Source organism: Chiloscyllium plagiosum, unplaced genomic scaffold (assembly GCF_037043375.1).
Source record: "Chiloscyllium plagiosum isolate Xiang-an unplaced genomic scaffold, Cpla_swu_hap1 HiC_scaffold_16, whole genome shotgun sequence".
Classification (NCBI taxonomy): domain Eukaryota; kingdom Metazoa; phylum Chordata; class Chondrichthyes; order Orectolobiformes; family Hemiscylliidae; genus Chiloscyllium; species Chiloscyllium plagiosum.
Genome location: NW_028270154.1, coordinates 18,835,587 through 18,853,625, shown reverse-complemented (window position 1 = coordinate 18,853,625; position 18,039 = coordinate 18,835,587). Strand labels below are relative to the sequence as shown.

Below are 18,039 nucleotides of genomic sequence, written 5' to 3'. Positions count from 1 at the left end.
GACCAATATTTAATATCCAACAAACGTCAGTAAAACAGGTGTTCACTTAACCTTCCCCTCCACCACAGTTGAAACAGATGTATGTGCTGTCTGATACATTGACTACAAAGGAGCCTTCACAATGACACATTTGTCCATAACAGCTTCCTTCTCTCATTCCACCCTCTCTTTGCTTTCCTTCTTTGCTATTCTATTCTCCTGTTCCTTCCTGTCAGGCCATTAATCACATCCCACAGCTTGACTCCGCTCTAAGAGATAAGTATAGGGGAGGTAACGTCTTTGCAAATTACTGTTATGAGACAAAGGAAACAGGACTCACCTGTCCTCTTTGAGCTCAGGAAAGCTACAGCCCCTCACCCCACCCCCAATAAACACAAAACAAACTGGACGAGCAACTGGGGAAAAGCAACTATCAAACTCACAGTTGCTGGACTGAAGAAATCTGACCAAATCACAATCTTTTAACTAGCAAACAAACTTCTCCAACTCCCAGTAATGGTAGAGTTTTGCCTTGTTTCTGCTCAAAAAATGATTATCATGGTTGGCAGTACAGACAGGATTGAAGATTAGGCTTTCTTGCCAGTTTGCTTGCTGCTCTCCCTTCACATAGCCATGATGTGGAGGTGCCGGCGTTGTACTGGGTTGGACAAGGTCAGAAATCACATGACACCAGGTTATAGTCCAATGGATTTATTTGAAAACACTAGCTTTCGGAGATCCAGAATTTATAAGCATCAAGGTCTTCCTTGTGTCTAAGGTCTTCCTCTCTCACCAACACCTGATGAAGACACAGCACTATGAAAGCTAGAGTTTTCAAATAAACATTGGACTATAAATCATGTGATTCTTGAACCTGCCTTCACAAAGACACTGATCCTTCACGAGCATGGATTCTCACAACCCTCCAGTGTTTCACTAAAAAAGCACAGGGACTCGAATCTTACAGGATCTGCAAGACCCCCGATGTTGGTGTACCAGAGGAGTCTGAGGAGATTGGGGTCCAGCTGATGACTAAACTGAGCTTCCATAGCTTCTCTTTGTGAGCTGTAATCTGGACAATTTGCCAGATGATCAGGAATTCAGGCAGCAGGAGGTTGCTGTCCCTGATAATGCTTTGGGCAGTCACAGTTAAAGGAGGAGGATTCCTGATTAAGATGTGGGAGCTAGGGAAGTGGGAAGAGGGAGAGGATCAAGACTAGTGGTGGTGGATGTCATTGTCAAAGTAGGAAACTTTGTAATACCCAATGAAGGACTCCCCTTTAACTCATAAAGAAACTGGAAATGAAATTTTAAAATGTACTTGATAGTTGTGGTTCTGTTCGCCGAGCTGGAAGTTTTTGTTGCAAACGTTTCGTCCCCTGGCTAGGCGACATCATCAGTGCTTGGGAGCCTCCTGCGAAGCGCTTCTTTGATGTTTCCTCCGGTGTTTATAGTGGTCTGTCCCTGCCGCTTCCGGTTGTCAGTTTCAGCTGTCCGCTGTAGTGGTTGGTATATTGGGTCCAGGTCGATGTGTTTGTTGATTGAGTTTGTGGATGAATGCCATGCCTCTAGAAATTCCCTGGCTGTTCCCTGTCTGGCTTGCCCTATGATAGTAGTGTTGTCCCAGTCAAATTCATGTTGCTTGTTGTCTGCATGTGTGACTACTAAGGATAGCTGGTCGTGTCGTTTCGTGGCTAGTTGATGTTCATGTATGCGGATTGTTAGCTGTCTTCCTGTTTGTCCTATATAGTGTTTTGTGCAGTCCTTGCATGGTATTTTGTATACTACATTCGTTTTGCTCATGATGGGTATCGGGTCCTTCGTTCTGGTGAGTTGTTGTCTGAGCGTGGCTGTTGGTTTGTGTGCCGTTATGAGTCCTAGGGGTCGCAGTAGTCTGGCTGTCAGTTCCGAGATGCTCCTGATGTATGGTAGTGTGGCTAGTCCTTTTGGTTGTGGTATGTCCTCGTTCTGTGGTCTTTCTCTTAAGCATCTGTTGATGAAGTTGCGCGGGTATCCGTTTTTGGCGAATACCTTGTATAGGTGTTCCTCTTCTTCTTTTTGCAGTCCTGGTGTACTGCAGTGTATTGTGGCCCTTCTGAATAGTGTCCTGATGCAGCTTCGTTTGTGTGTGTTGGGGTGGTTACTTTCATAGTTTAGGACTTGGTCTGTGTGTGTGGCTTTCCTGTATACCCTTGTAGTGAGTTCTCCGTTTGGTGTTCTCTGTACCATCACGTCTAGGAATGGGAGTTGGCTATCCTTTTCTTCTTCTCTCGTGAATCGGATTCCTGTGAGTGTGGCGTTGATGATCCGGTGTGTTTTTTCATACCACAACCAAAAGGACTAGCCACACTACCATACATCAGGAGCATCTCGGAACTGACAGCCAGACTACTGCGACCCCTAGGACTCATAACGGCACACAAACCAACAGCCACGCTCAGACAACAACTCACCAGAACGAAGGACCCGATACACAACATGAGCAAAACGAATGTAGTGTACAAAATACCATGCAAGGACTGCACAAAACACTATATAGGACAAACAGGAAGACAGCTAACAATCCGCATACATGAACATCAACTAGCCACGAAACGACACGACCAGCTATCCTTAGTAGCCACACACGCAGACAACAAGCAACATGAATTTGACTGGGACAACACTACTATCATAGGACAAGCCAGACAGAGAACAGCCAGGGAATTCCTAGAGGCATGGCATTCATCCACAAACTCCATCAACAAACACATCGACCTGGACCCAATATACCAACCACTACAGCGGACAGCTGAAACTGACAACCGGAAGCGGCAGGCACAGACCACTATAAACACCGGAGGAAACATCAAAGAAGCGCTTCGCAGGAGGCTCCCAAGCACTGATGATGTCGTCTAGCCAGGGAACGAAACGTTTGCAACAAAAACTTCCAGCTCGGCGAACAGAACCACAACAACGAGCACCCGAGCTACAAATCTTCGCACAAACTATGTACTTGATAGGCCTGTACCAGACCATAAATCCCCTTTGCAGATCCAGCCTGACAGAAAAGTCATCACATTTTCCCAGTTCTGGCTAAATTTGTGGATTGGCTTTTGATGAGTAGGCCTTTTAACTCAAATAAGCACAGGTTAACTTGGAACACAGTGAGAAAGCACTGAGGTCAGAGGGCTGCTTTAACTGCTCCACTCACCCCATGATTACTACCTTCTCTGCCAGGCAGGGGAGGGTTAAAATTGTGGCTTATGTTGTGCCTTCGTGAGGAACTCCAGAAAACATATCACTGTCAAACACAATATTCATCTTATAGAGACTGTTTGATAGCTTTCAAGAACAGAAACTCCCAGGTAATAACAACATCATCCAGGCACAATCTGTTTGTCCTACCTTAGTTAACTCAGCTTCCTGATCTGTACAACTTTATGACTTATAATGATTTGATTTTGTTAGGCAAATGTACTGAGAATTGCAGAGTGAAATAATCTAACTGGAGTTCAGATACAAATCAGACTAAGTAACTGAATACTGCTTCTGTTCCTATATCTGTATCCCAGCCCTTGCCCAGCTATGAGCCATAATGTCAAAGTACAGAGAGAAATCATGTCCATTTGGATCAGAAAACAGAGACAATAATGAAGTTCATCACAACAGCAATTTGTATTGATATAGAGTATTTAGTCAGTGAAGTGTTATTGAACTGAATTGACACCAAAGGAAATATTCAGGCAGGTGACTAAAGATTTATTCAAATAGTAAGTTTTGAAGGAACATCTTTAAGGAGAGAGTTAAGGGGGAAATTCCAAAGTATAGACTTATTTATGTGAAGGTCATCAACAATGTAATGATTAAGCTTGGAGATTTGTAAGAACATATAATCCAGAAGCTAGAGGTCTTTCAGTCTGCTGTTTAATAAGATCATGTCCATATGTTTGGAACCTCTATTCAAACTTCTGTGTACCTTTCACACCCCCTTGCTTACTCAACAGGCCAGAGTTGGATGAGCTCAGGATCCTGGTAGGTGTACAACTGGGTAAGGTAACAGTGTGAGGAAGATTGAGAGCATGGAAAGATTCAAAACCGAGGATTAGATTTTGAAGGTGTGTTTCCAAGCCAGGAGCTAGTGTAGGCAGTAAGCTGAGGAGTATGGAAACAAGACAAGTGGTTAAGAAATATGCTGGAGCATTTTGAATGACGTCAAGGTGAAGGAAGGTAGAAGATGGGAAGTCATCCAGGAGTGCATTATAATAGCCAAGAAAGACATGGGTGAGGATTTGAGTTGAGGCACAGACAGAGTTAAACAATGTTATAGCAGTGGAAGTCAGTAAGCCATCAGTTTCTGAAGCAAAGTGGAGGTGCATTTTACGAAAATGTAATAGTTCTAAATTAAATGTAGTTTTAATCAGCACTTATTAGTCATTATCAGAGTTTAGTCTCCATAAGGGTACCTGACACAGCAACGTTTCTGTTATCCTTCACAACATAAGAAATTAAGTGTATATATCATGGTATTGTAGAATCCCACAGGTGTTTATTACAGCTAGATAATTTATGCAAATTTGATCTTTATAGATACATCAGTGGTTAGTACTGCTGCCTCACAGTGCCAGGGACCACGTGACTGTCCATGTGGAGTTTGCACATTCTCCCATGGGTTTTCTCCCACAGTCCAAAGATGTGCAGGTTAGGTGGATTGGCCATGCTGAATTGTCAATAGTGTCCAGGAATGTGCAGGTTAGGTGGATTAACCTTGGGAAATGAGATCTTCGCAGGGTCAGTGTGCACTTGATGGGTTGAATGGCCTGCTTCCACGCTGTAGAGGTTCTATGATGATAGCCTTCTATGAGATCAGTGTCTGGGTTAATATACCACTATCAGATTTCAGGGCGAAAGTGAGGATGCAGATGTTGGAGATTAGAGTCGAGAGTGTGGTGCTGGAAGAGCACAGCAGGTCAGGCAGCATCCGAGGAGCAGAATAATCGCTGTTTCAGGCAAAAGCCTTCATCAGGAATCGGGTTGCAACTGAGTAGTATGCTTCTAGTAGCAATTCATCCTTCAAGTGATCCTGGGAAAAGATGAAGTTTGAAGCCATTACATTCTCAGGTCACATATAATGATTCAGTAATGGTTTGAGCATGTTAACACCAAAAGAATAGCATCATAAATAGCTGCTTCAGGGACTGGGAGGAGTAAAGAGATATAGATTAAATTGAGTCAACAACCAGGTGGCAGATGGAATATAATGGGGGGAGCATGAGGTTATTCACTTTTGTCACAAGAATAGAAATTCAAATATTCTCAATAAGTGTGATATTTCCTACGTGTAACTGTTCATGAAATTGCAAGGTGACAAGGCTGGGAAAGCCAAATGTTTTTGATACATGACCATTACATCTTACCAATGTATATTTGGTATTTACTGTAGGTGTTCTTGTCAGGCAAGAAATGAAGTTTCATGAAACCAAGGCAGATTGATAAAGTTAAATCCAAAGTTCAGTGATCAAATTGAATAGTGGGGCAGATTGGCAGGACTAATGGCCGACTCTTCCCATTTTCCTGAAAATAGTACTTATAAGTTAAGAAAGATCATGCGCATGTTGCTCCAACAAAGCAACCAGAATTGATATCAGTAATAAATGCATTAATTGATTCATATAAAATTTCCTCTACCAATTTAACACAAGTTAAAATAAATGGGTGTCATCTCAAATGGATATAATGTAGAGGTAAATATCCTTCTTCCTAATATTACAGAATGTAATGTGTATGTTCTGAGGGTCAGCTTGACTCCGTTCATGATATTCTGTTCCTAAGTCATAATTCCAAATGAAGGAATATTCTGTGAACAGTGCTCCCAACCTTTGGGAAAAGTAATAAGATGTTTGCCCACACACTTATATGTAAATAATTTCTTAGAAATAATCAAGGGGTGGCATCTGATGCCACAATCAATATTCTTCTTCAACCAGAGTCTGCCAAACAGATTAACTGGTCACTCGTTCACGGATTGTTGGGCCTGGCTTTGTGCATACCCTCCTATGTAATGACTGTGCATGTCAAATGTTATTGACTGTAAATTGCTTTGGGAGGTTCTGAGATTATAAGAAGCTCAATATGACTGCAAGTGCTAACTGCTTAACTCCAATCTCCCAATATTAGCCCCGTTCTACACTTCCATTTCTCTCACTAAGACATGTGCTTCAGAATAAAACCACTTTGTTACTTTTTGATATTTTCTATCCCTTAAACTTTTCCTTGCCCCTGCCAAAAACGGAGAGACATGCTGCACTACAATTCTATAGCTGATGGCAATTGCTACATCACCTCTTTGAAGGAATTATTATCTGAATCCTGTTGATGATCTCTGGCAGGTCATTTAACTGTGAGCGGGAACGTCACCTTTAGGTTCATCTGCCCTCATCTTTCACACCAGCCCAGACACAAACAGGATCACAGTGATATTCATGAACAAGAACCCTGGCTGCTTTTTCCTTCCCTCCCTAGCCCAAGGGTATTGAAGGCAATTGGAAACCAACTGTAGCTCTGACTGAGAGGATCTGACCCCACACCAACAATCAGAATGATACTGGTATTAACAGCAGTAAATTGTGATGGCAGGTCATATAGAGTGTTCCCTTAAATATACAAATAAGGAGTGAGCTGATGAGTTGTTGAAAATTTGAGCGATTTAGAGTTTGGCAGGGTAGGTAGAGAAAAACAATTTCCAGAACACAGGAGCATAAACCTTATTATTAGAATGATACACTTGCAGGTCAATACCAAGACACCCTGTCCTAGTACAAAGGGTTGTGAAAGTCTGGAACTCTCAGCCTCAAAACATTCCCCTCCAAATTACACACTGTCCTGATTTGGAACTATATCTTTATTCCTTCACTGTCACTATGTCAAAATCCTGGAATACCCTTCCTAACATCACGATGGGTGTACCCTATCTCAGACTGCAGTTGTTCAAGAAAGCAGCTTACCACCACCACCTTCCCCAGAGAAAATTGGAATGGGTACTAGGACAGTGAAGAAGGCATTTGGTATGCTTTCCTTTATTGGACAGAGTATTGAGTACAGGAGTTGGGAGGTCATGCTGTGGCTTTACAGGACGTTGGTTAGGCTATATGAATAGGAAGGGTTTGGAGGGATATGGGCCGGGTGCTGGCAGGTGGGACTAGATTGGGTTGGGATATCTGGTCGGCATGGATGGGTTGGACCGAAGGGTCTGTTTCCATGTTGTACATCTCTATGACTCTATAAAATAAAAAACTCTTCAGGCTAGGTCAATAGAAAGTTTCAAAATGCTGTTCAAGTTTTATTATCAATGGGTGTAAAAGGAAATGAAATCAAGTTGAGCAGGTTGTATTGAGATACAAATCAGTTACAGTCTAATAGGGGAGTTTAATTTAGATAAATGTAAGGTGTTGTATATTGGAAAGGCAAATTAGGGCAATACCTATACACTTACTGGTAAGGTCCAGGGGAGTGTTGTTAAACAAAGAGGCCTTGGAGTGCAGATTCATTGTTCCTTGAAAGTGGAGTGGCAGGTAGATAGGATAGTGAAGATGGTGTTTGTATGTGGTCCTTTATCAGTCAGAGTATTGAGTATAGGAATTGAGAGGTCATGTTGTGGCTGTACAGGACATTGGTTAGGCATATTGAAATGTTGTGTGCAATTCTGGTCTTCCTCCTATTGGAAGGATGTTGAGAAACCTGAAAGGGCTCAGAAAAGATTTACAGGATGTTGGCAGGGCTGGAGGATTTGAACTGTAGGGAGAGGCTGAATAGGCTGGGGCTGTTTTCCCTGGAGCATCAGAGGCTGAGGGGTGATCTTATAGAGGTTTACAAAATCATGAGAGGCATGGATAGGATAAACAGACCAGGTCTTTTTCCTGGGGTCAGGGAGTCCAGAACCAGAGGGCATAGGTTTAGGGTGAGAGGTGAAAGATATAAAAGAGACCTAAGAGTGAACATTTTCACACAGAGGGTGGTGCGTGTATGAAATAAGCTGCCAGAGGAAGTGGTGGAGGCTGGTACAATCACAACATTTAAAAGGCGTCTGGATGGATATATGAATAGGAAGGGTTTAGAGGGATATGGGCCAAGTGTTCACAAATGAGACTAGATTAGATTAGGATATCTGGTTAGCATGGACGAGTTGGACCGAAAGGTTTGTTTCGTGCTGTACATCTCTGTCTCTGTGACTCTATGAAATAGGACTAATAGTGAGAACAGCCCAATTCAAATTTTTATTGTCTCATGTACTACAATATTGACTACACTTAAGTGACATTGAACTGGAAGTTGGACAGCCCAAGAATCATTGCTTCCTCATTATTTTCATCAGCCCATTCAGACATGTCACGACACACCTCTGGGCCAGGTGGATCTTGAACCCGAACATTCTGGCCAGAGGTAGAAGCAGCCATTTGGCTCATTGAGTCCATACTGATCCTCTGAAGAGCATCCCACCCAGACCCACCTCCCTACGCTATCATTGTAACCCTGCATCTCCTTTGATCAATCCACCTAACCTGCACATCTTTTGATTGTAGGAGGAAAATGGAGCACCCAGAGGAAACCCAGGCAGACACAGAAAGAGTGTGCAAACTCCACACAGACAGTCACCCAAGGGTGGAATCAAACTCAGGTCCCTGGCGCTGTAAGGCGGCAGTGCTAACCACTGAACTACTGTGACATTGCCACTACCACATAGCCCTCATCATAACATAGTACAACAGGAAGGAAGTGATTAGGCCCATTGAGTTTTCAGCTAGTCATTGAGAACTATGCAGTTAGTTTCTTGAATCGATTTTTTTTTCTCTCCTTGTCCAGTCCCTCCCCGCTTACATCCGCGATTCTTGTGACTTTTTAAGACAGTCTCAAAGTTCCAGTTCACAGGCTCCAGCCACCTCCTCTTCACCATGGATGTGCAATCCCTATACATGTCCATCCTCCATCAGGATAGACTCAGAATAGACCTGAAACATCCCTAACCACCCTTCTCTGCTTGACTGAGTTCACCCCCACTTTGAAAAACTACTCCTTTAACTCCTTTCATTTTCTTCAGGTCAAAGGAAGGGACATGGGTCCTCACATGAGTCCTAGTTAGACCTTTCTTTTTGTGGGATACGTGGAAAATTCCATGTGCCAATCCTACTCGGATCCCTCCACACAACTCTTTCTTGAGGACATAAGTGCTGGAAACGTTTATCAATTTGTCTTCCAATTTTCACCCTGCCCTCAACTTCACCTGGTCCATCTCCAACTCCTCCCTTCTTTTCCTTGACACCTCTGTTTCCATTTCTGGGGATGGGTTGGCCATCGGTATTCATCACAAACCCACTGACTCCCACAGGAACTTAGACTATACATCCTCACATCGTGCTTCCTGTAAGGACTCAATCCCATTCTCCGTGTTTCTCTGTCTCCATCACATCTGTTCCGACAATGCCACTTTCTGCAGGGGCTATCAGAAACGTCCACCTACTTCCTCAACCAAGGATTCGCCGCTACCACAGTCAACAGAGCCCTCAGCCATGTTGGACCCACGTCCCACACTTCTGATCTTGCCCCTTCCCTTCCCTCCCACAATAACCATAAAGTCCCTTGAGTCCTCATGTCCCATCCACCAACCTCCACAACCTCCATGTCATTTCCATCACATTCAGTGGGATGCCACCACCAGACACACATTCCCTTCCCCTGCCTTGTCATCCTTCCATAGGGACCGTTCCATCTGAAACACTCTGGTACACTCCTTCTCCATTTCCAACACCTTCCCACACCCCCATGGCACGTTCCCGTGATTTCATAGAAGGTGTAACACCTACCCAATTACCTCCTCCCTCCTCAGTATCCATGGCCCAGGACACCTCTTCCAAGTGAAGCAGTGACTTACCTGCATTTCACTCAATCTACCCTCCTATATTCGGTGCTAACATTATGGCCTTCATTACATTGAGGAAACAAAATGCAGACTGGTCAACCACATTGCAGAACTCTTATGTTCTATCTGTAAAAATGACCCCAAGCTTCCAGTTGCCTGCATCTTCAACACACCACCTTGTTTCCATGCCAACATTTCTAATGCCATTCTATTGCAGTGTTCCAGTGAGCCTCAGCGCAAGCTGGAAGAACAGAATCTTATTTTCCACATGTGCACCCTGTAGCCTCTGGAACTCAACATCGTTAGAGACTGTTTCCATCCTTCTTTGTCCCCACCCTACACCCAGTCCTGTTATGACATGGGTTGCTTTTAGCACACTCAACTGATTGTCACCCATTCTCAGGTCTGTTATCCATTACATGGTTTGCTTTCAGCATTGACTATCCATTCTCTGACACTCTCAGTTCTCATGATCACTTATTCAGCTTATGTTCTGTCCTGGCCTGCTATCCACAATTCCCTTGTTTACCTACCTTTTCTTTATCTCTGTCTCTCCCTCTCTGTCTCTGGGCTCCATCTCCACCTGTTTGTTCACCTCTGCTCCCCAACCAACCTTGTCTTCAGTATAAATACTAGATTTCCTAGCTGTTATCAGTTCTGATGAAGAATCATCAGAATCAAAACATTAAGTCTGCTTTCTTCCCACGGATGCTTCCAGACTTGCTGAGTTTCACCAGAAATTTTTATTTTTATTTCACTTAGTTTCACTCCCTGGCTCTTTGCCATTCCCCTTCACTTCTTTATCCTTCAAATATTTATCTGATAGCCTTTTGAAGGTGAGCATTGGATTTGAATCTGCCACCTATGAGGCAGTGCATTCCAAATCCTAAACACTACTGTAACCACTTTGTCAATCACCTTAAGCTATGGTCTCTGGATACCAACCATTGGAAACAGACTGTCTTCGGGGTTAGGAATCAGATTAGGATGGTTACTGCGTTCTGGAATGATTACTATAACTGCTCCTGTGGAGTCCTGAGTCCTAGTTGCACAGTGGGGACAGCTTCTATTATGTTTGTGTGATAAACGGGATCAATTCAAAACAAGGAAAGCAGCTAAGATATTGTTGGCCATCTGCAGCTGCAAGATTGTACTCCCCTACAACCTATAGCCTCACGAGGAATGCAGAAAATCATGCAAGGGGCATTACAAGATGTAGTCAAAAAGGTGGTGCCAAACTGGCAAAGTCACAACATGGGCATGCCAAGCAATAAATGCAGCATGCCAAACGACAAATCAAAGCAAAGCTCCACAGTGCTGTCAAATCCAGTCATGAATGGTGATGGACAGTTAAACAAAAGGTGTGATGAGCAAGCTCCATAAACATCCCTGACCCCAGTGAGAGCAGAATCCAGCGCACATACGAAAGACAAAAATATCTGAATTGTTCGCAACACTTCAGAAGTATTGAGTGAACCATTCTTTGTGCTGGCCTGTGAGACTTCTCGCCATATCTTTCTGTTAACTTAAATGGTGCTAGGTTCATGACTTCAAACTGGGATCTTCCCACCTGTGACACACAAGCACAGTGTCATTACCTACTAAACCATTGGGGGGAGCTCTTTTCATTGTTAATTGTTTCTCCTCCTTCTGTGTCCTGTACAGCTGACCCTGACAGATGAATGTCTCTTCCTCGAAACATTGGAGGAGAATGGTTATAACACTTATAAGTCAAAGGAGTATATGGAAAGGAACTGGTACGTCGCCATTCGAAAGAACGGAAATGCCAAACCAGGACCAAAAACTAATGTCGGACAGAAAGCTATCCTGTTCCTTCCCATGCAAGTTACAAGTGATTAAATGTATATCTGCAGCATTAAACAGTCTCCTGAATGAAGCAACGTCTGAATGTACAAAAATGTTCCACATAGATTCGGTAGTTGCGGGTCAATGTGTCACTGGGGATAATGACAGAATATGGTAATGGGACCTGTACTGTCCTTCGTTTTCATCTGTATTCTAACTTTTTCTATCTTGAGAGCATTGATTCTACCCAGGGCAAGGGCAATCACTCTTGAGGAACCATGTTCTTTCTGACCTTCATGTTACCATCCATCACATCAGAGCCGAGAGAGCTAAGGTCACCAGAAACAAGCAAATACTGGCTTTTCTGGACAGTGGAAGCACACACGCGCGCGCGCACGCACACACACACATATGACATTTAGTGGCAGCATAGAGATTGGAAGCAATGTTGTGGATCTTTCCTGTACTAGCCTAAGCCACTGAGAGAGGACAACTGTGTCTTCCTAGCTGAGCCAAGCAGACCAGAAAAAGAACTGGGAACTTTCAGTTTATTGTTAGCGTTTGCCTTTTCAGTGGTGGGCATTTTGGATGGCATTTATGTTGAGCATCTGGGTCAGTCATTGATACTTTCTACAGCGGATAAGAGAGAGTAGCTTTTCTGCATCCTCACCTACATTGAGGTTCTTGGTGTCCCTTGAGTTGTCAACTTTGATTTGTATATGCTTGGAGCTTTCATCACATTATCTCACTTTTCCAACTACCCCACCCAGTCAAACAGCCATTTCTTTGTCCTTGTAACTAATAAATGAAAAAAATGGAAAAAAAAATGCCTTTATGATTTTATTTTTTCCCAGGGTTACTTGAGACAACGATGACTCTTTAATTTCTGGAATTTCCATCACAGTCCTGGAGAGTTGTTAACCCTTGTCTTACCACAAATTAGGTTTAGAAAAGGTTCAGGAAGACTGCCAATGAGCATGATAGGGCTGAGAGCTTGTTTTGAGTGAGAACTCGGGGGAAAATCTATCCTCATAATTTGAGTATTAAAACATGATACATCAGCAATTTGTTTTAAATGTCACCCGCTTCAAGCAACCAGCCCACAGTGACATATTAATGCATAGAATTCCGCTTACTGTGTTTTCTGTACATTGTAACTATTAATTTGTTCCATCAGTAACAAAAATAGTAAAATCGGTAGATATCGGTTTCCACTTTATAGCCTTAATGTGTCCAAAGTTATAGAGTCATAGATGTAATAAATGATATGATGAAGTGATTGGAGTATCACAAATGCAGAGTGAATTGAGTGCTAATTTAGTGACAATAATAAGCTCTCTTCCCCCAAAGTGAATCACTTCCGACACCTCTGATACTTGTCCATCAATTGGACCAATCTATGGCCTTTTGAAGTTCTACGCTACCCTCCTCCTCAGTTCACAACATTTCTAAGTTTAGAATGGTCCCGGAATTTTGAAAGTGTGCCCTACACACTAATATATCAGAAAGGGCAGGGTTCTAGCACTTAAACATGTAGAATCCTATATAAACCAGCCTACAACCCCCCAAAAATTGAGTATTATTGTCAATTACCTGTCACCAAGCCTATTAATTATCCATGTCCAGATGTTTCTCATGCATAATTTATGAAAATGCCATTTGGAAGTCCATGTACTCTGCATCAACAGCATTATATCCTCATGAACCCTCTCTTTTCTCTCGTCAAAACCTCCAGCAAGTTAGGGCTTATGCCCGAAACGTCGATTCTCCTGTTCCTTGGATGCTGCCTGACCTGCTGCGCTTTTCTAGCAACACATTTTCAGCCAAAATTTGTCCTAGCCAGTCTTCAAGAAGTAGCCTCCATTTGTTGACTTAAGTTGGTCGTGGCTTATCATTTCGAAAAGTGCACCAATCACTGAGATTAAACTGACTGGCCTGTAATTGTTTTTTTGAACAGACCAAATATTTATCAGTCTGCATAAACTCCTTTTGACTATAAAGTGATTTGGACCATTTTGTAGATATGAACGGCGCTTCTTAAAATGCAAGTTCTTCCTCGCTTGGTAACTATCATTCACTCTTTTTCGATCATAAGACTGTAAGATATAGGAGCATAATTAGGCCATTCAGCCCATTGAGTCTGCTCCACCATTCAATTATGGCTGATATGTTTCTCAACCCTATTTTCCTGCCTTCTCCCCATAACAGTTGATCCCCTACTAATTAAGAATCTATCTCTGTCTTAAATGGCCTCCACAGCCTTCTGCAACAATGAGTTCCACAGATTCACTATCCTCTAGCTGAAGAAATTCCTCCTGATCTCAGTTTTAAAGGGTCATCTCTTCACTCTGAGGCTATGCCTTCAGGTCCTAGTCTGTCCTACTAGTGCCCACTCTATCCAGACCTCGCAGTATTCTGCAAGTTTCAGTTAACTCTCTCCTCATCCTTCTAAACGCCATCAAGTACAGACCCAGAGTCCTCAAATGTTCCTCATACAACAAGCCCTTCATCCCTGGGATAATTCTTGTAAACCTCCTGTGGACCCCTTCAAGGCCAGCACATCTTTCCTCAGATACGGGGCCCAAAACTGCTCACAATATTCCAAATCTCATCTGACCAGAGTCTTATACAGCCTCAATAGTAATATGTCTCTGCTCCCATAGTCTAACCCTTTTGAAATGAATGCTAACATTTGCCTTTCTTACTGTCAACAGGGTGGCATGGTGGCTCAGTAGCTCAGTGGTTAGCATTGCTATTTCACAGCATCAGGGACCTGAGTTCAATTCCACCCTTGGGTGACTGTCTATATGGGTTCTCCCCCTGTCTGCATGGGTTTCCTCTGGGTGGTCCAGTTTCTTTCCACAGTCTAAAGATGTGCAGATTAGATTGGCCATGCTGAATTGTCCACAGTGTCCATGGGTATGGAGGCTAGGTGGATCATTCATGGGAACTACAGGGTTGCAAGGATATGGTGGGTGTGGGAAGGATGCTGTTCAGAGGTTTGGTGCAGGCTGAATGGCCTGTTACGATTCTATGAACTTACATATTGACCTAAAGTGAATCCTGAAGTAGGACACCTAAGTACCTTTGTGCTTCAGATTTCCGAAGCCTTTCTTTAACTATTCTTCCTACCAATGTGCATCACCTCATATTTGCCCACATTGTGTTCCATCTGCCATTTCTTTGCCCACTCTCCTAGCCAGTCCAAATAATAGAATCCCTACAGTGCAGATATAGACCAGTTAGTCCATCGACTGCACTGACTCTCTGAAGAGCATCCCATCCAGATCCAGTCCATCCCTGTAACCCCACATTTACCATGGCTAACCCACTTCATCTGTACATCCCTGGACATTATGGGAAATTAACATGGCCACTCCACCTAACCTGCACATCTTTTGGTCTGTTGGAGAAAATCAGAGAACCCAAAGGAAATCCACACAGACAGGGGGAGAATGTGCAAACTCCACACAGTCAATTGCCTGAGGCTAAATTGAACCCAAGTTCCTGGCTCTGTGAGGCAACAGTGCTAAGCACTGTGCCATCATGCCACCCCTTCTGCAGACTTCCTGCTTCCTCATTGCCACCTGTCCCTCCACCTACCTTTGCGTCATCTGTAAACTTCTCTTCCACCTGTTTTGCCAACTCAATATACATTCTCTAATACAACCCATTTCCTTTCTACAGACTTCTGCTAATGGGACCAGACTTTAAAAGCAACACAATCAAAAGGTATGGTGCTGGATAAGCACAGCTGGTCAGGCAGCATCCAACGAGCAAGAGACTCATCATTCCTGATGAAGAGCTTATGCTTGAAACGTTGACTTTCCTGCTCCCTGGATGCTGACTGACTGGTTGTGCTTTTCCAGTGCCACACTTCTTGATTCTGATCTCCACCATCTGCAGTCCTCACTTTCTCCTACTTTAAAAACAACACAGCAAACTTGCTCAAGCAAGTTAAGTGTTCATTAGGAAATTCACCTATTATAAATGATCCTCCATGAGCACATTTTTGGGATATGATCCAACCAGTACTGAATTTCTGTTTTAGTGCTGCAGCCATTTCAAGGTCAGCAGGCTACTGAATAATGGGGGACTATTACAAGCAAGCGAGCTCAATTGAAAGGTGCAGCATGGAAGGGGCCATCACATTCCATCACGCAGGTGCCGATGTAGTCACTCAGTGGCCATGCCAATGAGCTGCAGCACAGAGTGCAGAACCTACTGTGAAGACCACCCTAAGCGAAGGTCACTCATAGAGTCCCGAATAGCATTTGTCTGATATTAGTTAACCCAGCACAAATCAAACCTCATACCTTCCTGAGTCTACACCAGCATATTACTTTGACATCCTTTGTCTGCTTTAGAAGAGAAACCAACTAAGCAATTCCATTTTCTTTTGACCAAAAACAGAAGTTATCTTGAAAACATATTTGTTACTAAGACTCTGTTATTATAAGCAGAAATGGCTTTGGGACCTGGTGATTTATGGAAAATAAAGTACTCATGACTTCAACACACTTGAGTTATGCGTCCCATGACATTTGATGGTTTATTTTTATAATTCACCATGCAACCCTCTGCCCCCCTCTGTTCTTGCTTAAGGCCTTTAAAATTAATCATAAAGTCATCATTTTCTGATGATGCATTAACAAATAAAAGGTTTGAACCCAATACTGAGCGATCACTGGTTAATTATGCGATTGTAAAACTCAGCCTTAAAACTTTTTTAAATACTTCTGTTGAAAATGAGACCATCCGGCTGCAACTGGTAATCACTGGAAATTGCCCCTCACTTTGTCTTTCTTCCTTGCTACCTACATGACAGTTTGAGATCATTATAACTGCAGGTGTTCTTGTGTTGCTGAGCTCTGTCAGTCACACATGGGTCAATAGAACAAGCACATACATCAGACCACTAAGTAAGGCTTAATTCCAACATCACTTCACGGTTTCACAGAAGTGGAAGTGAATATCTTTTCCAGAATTAAAAATAGCTAAGAATGGATTGTTTGGCAATACTGCTGAAAAGTATGTTGTGGCAATATTTAAATTAATTATATCAACATATACTGATATTATTCAATCAGTAATAATAAAATAAATAGCTTAAATTTTTATAGTCCCTTGCATAATCTACAGCCTAAAACACTGTAGAGTCAAAAAGGTAGTTTCAAAATGCAGTTGCTACTGTAATGTAGGAAATTTGCAAGCAATTTTCACACAGCAAGCTCTTACAAATAGCAATGTGATAATGATCATATAAGTTGTTTTAAAGATGTTGACCATACGAAACTACTGAAAGTTGTGAACACAGCCCAGTCTCTCATGCAATCCAACTTTCCATCCATTGATTCCATCTACACATCTTGTTGCCACGGAAAGACAGCCAACATCATCAAAGACCCCTCCCACCCGTTATAATCTCTTGCAATCTCTTCCATCTAGCAGAAGATACAAAAGCTTAAACCCATGTACCAGCAGGTTCAAGAACGGCTTCTTCCCCACTGTCATTGGACACCTGAATGAGCGTCTCAAATTTCAAATCTAATGTTGATCTTGCCTTCTGTACACCTTCTTTGCTGCCATAACTTTGAATTCCTCACTCTGTTCAATTACTCTGTAATCTTTGTGCATGCTATGATCTGCCTGTGCTGCATGCAAAACAAAACTTTTAACTGTACTTAGGTACATGTGACAATAAATCAAATTAAATAAAATTGTTTGAAGGTTTGAGAATATCTACATTCCTGATGAAGAGCTTATGCTCGAAATGTTGATTCTTCTGCTCCTCGGATGCTGCCTGACCAGCTACACTTTTCCAACACCACACTCTCGACTCTAATCCAGCATCTGCAGTCCTCACTTTCTCCTAATATCTACATTCACCTGAGAGAGTAGGCAGGATCTCCATTTATGTCTCAGACGCTTTCTCGATAGTTGTAGCAATCTCCCAAAGTGCAATGTGATAAATGACCAGATCTTGTTTTTGTGATCTCAGTTAAGGAATAAATACTGGCAATAATACCAGAAATAATTCTCCTGCTCATCCTTGAAATAGGGTCATGAGAACTTTTACTTCTGTGTAGCAGGACAATTAGATCCTCGGTTTAACATTTCATCTGAAAGGCTGTACCTCCAACATTGTAGGACTTTCTCAGTTCTGCAGCAGCCTGTCATCTTGGATGTTTATGTTGGAGTAGGACTTGGACCCACAACCTTCTAACTCAGTAGTAACTGAGCCACTGTACAGAATACCAGCAGGGTATGGCAAAGTACATCATCTGAACTCAATATTGCCCACACTTCAAATCAACTATTTTTGAGATAGCAATTGGAAAACTGACATGGGGTGAAAAACA

General features: G+C 42.7%; 1 protein-coding gene across 5 annotated transcripts in view; it reads left to right on the top strand.

The window, feature by feature from the left end:
- The window catches only part of LOC122556507 (fibroblast growth factor 1-like), a 53,851-nt gene extending 38,759 nt beyond the window's left edge, over positions 1 to 15,092 (top strand). For all 5 annotated transcript variants that reach the window (XM_043703220.2, XM_043703218.2, XM_043703221.2 and 2 more), the window contains exon 4: positions 11,537 to 15,092. In XM_043703220.2, the coding sequence (XP_043559155.1) occupies positions 11,537 to 11,731 (195 nt within the window). In that variant the 3' untranslated portion in view covers positions 11,732 to 15,092. The remainder of the gene's footprint in view (positions 1 to 11,536) is intronic.
- Positions 15,093 to 18,039: the final 2,947 nt, after the last annotated feature.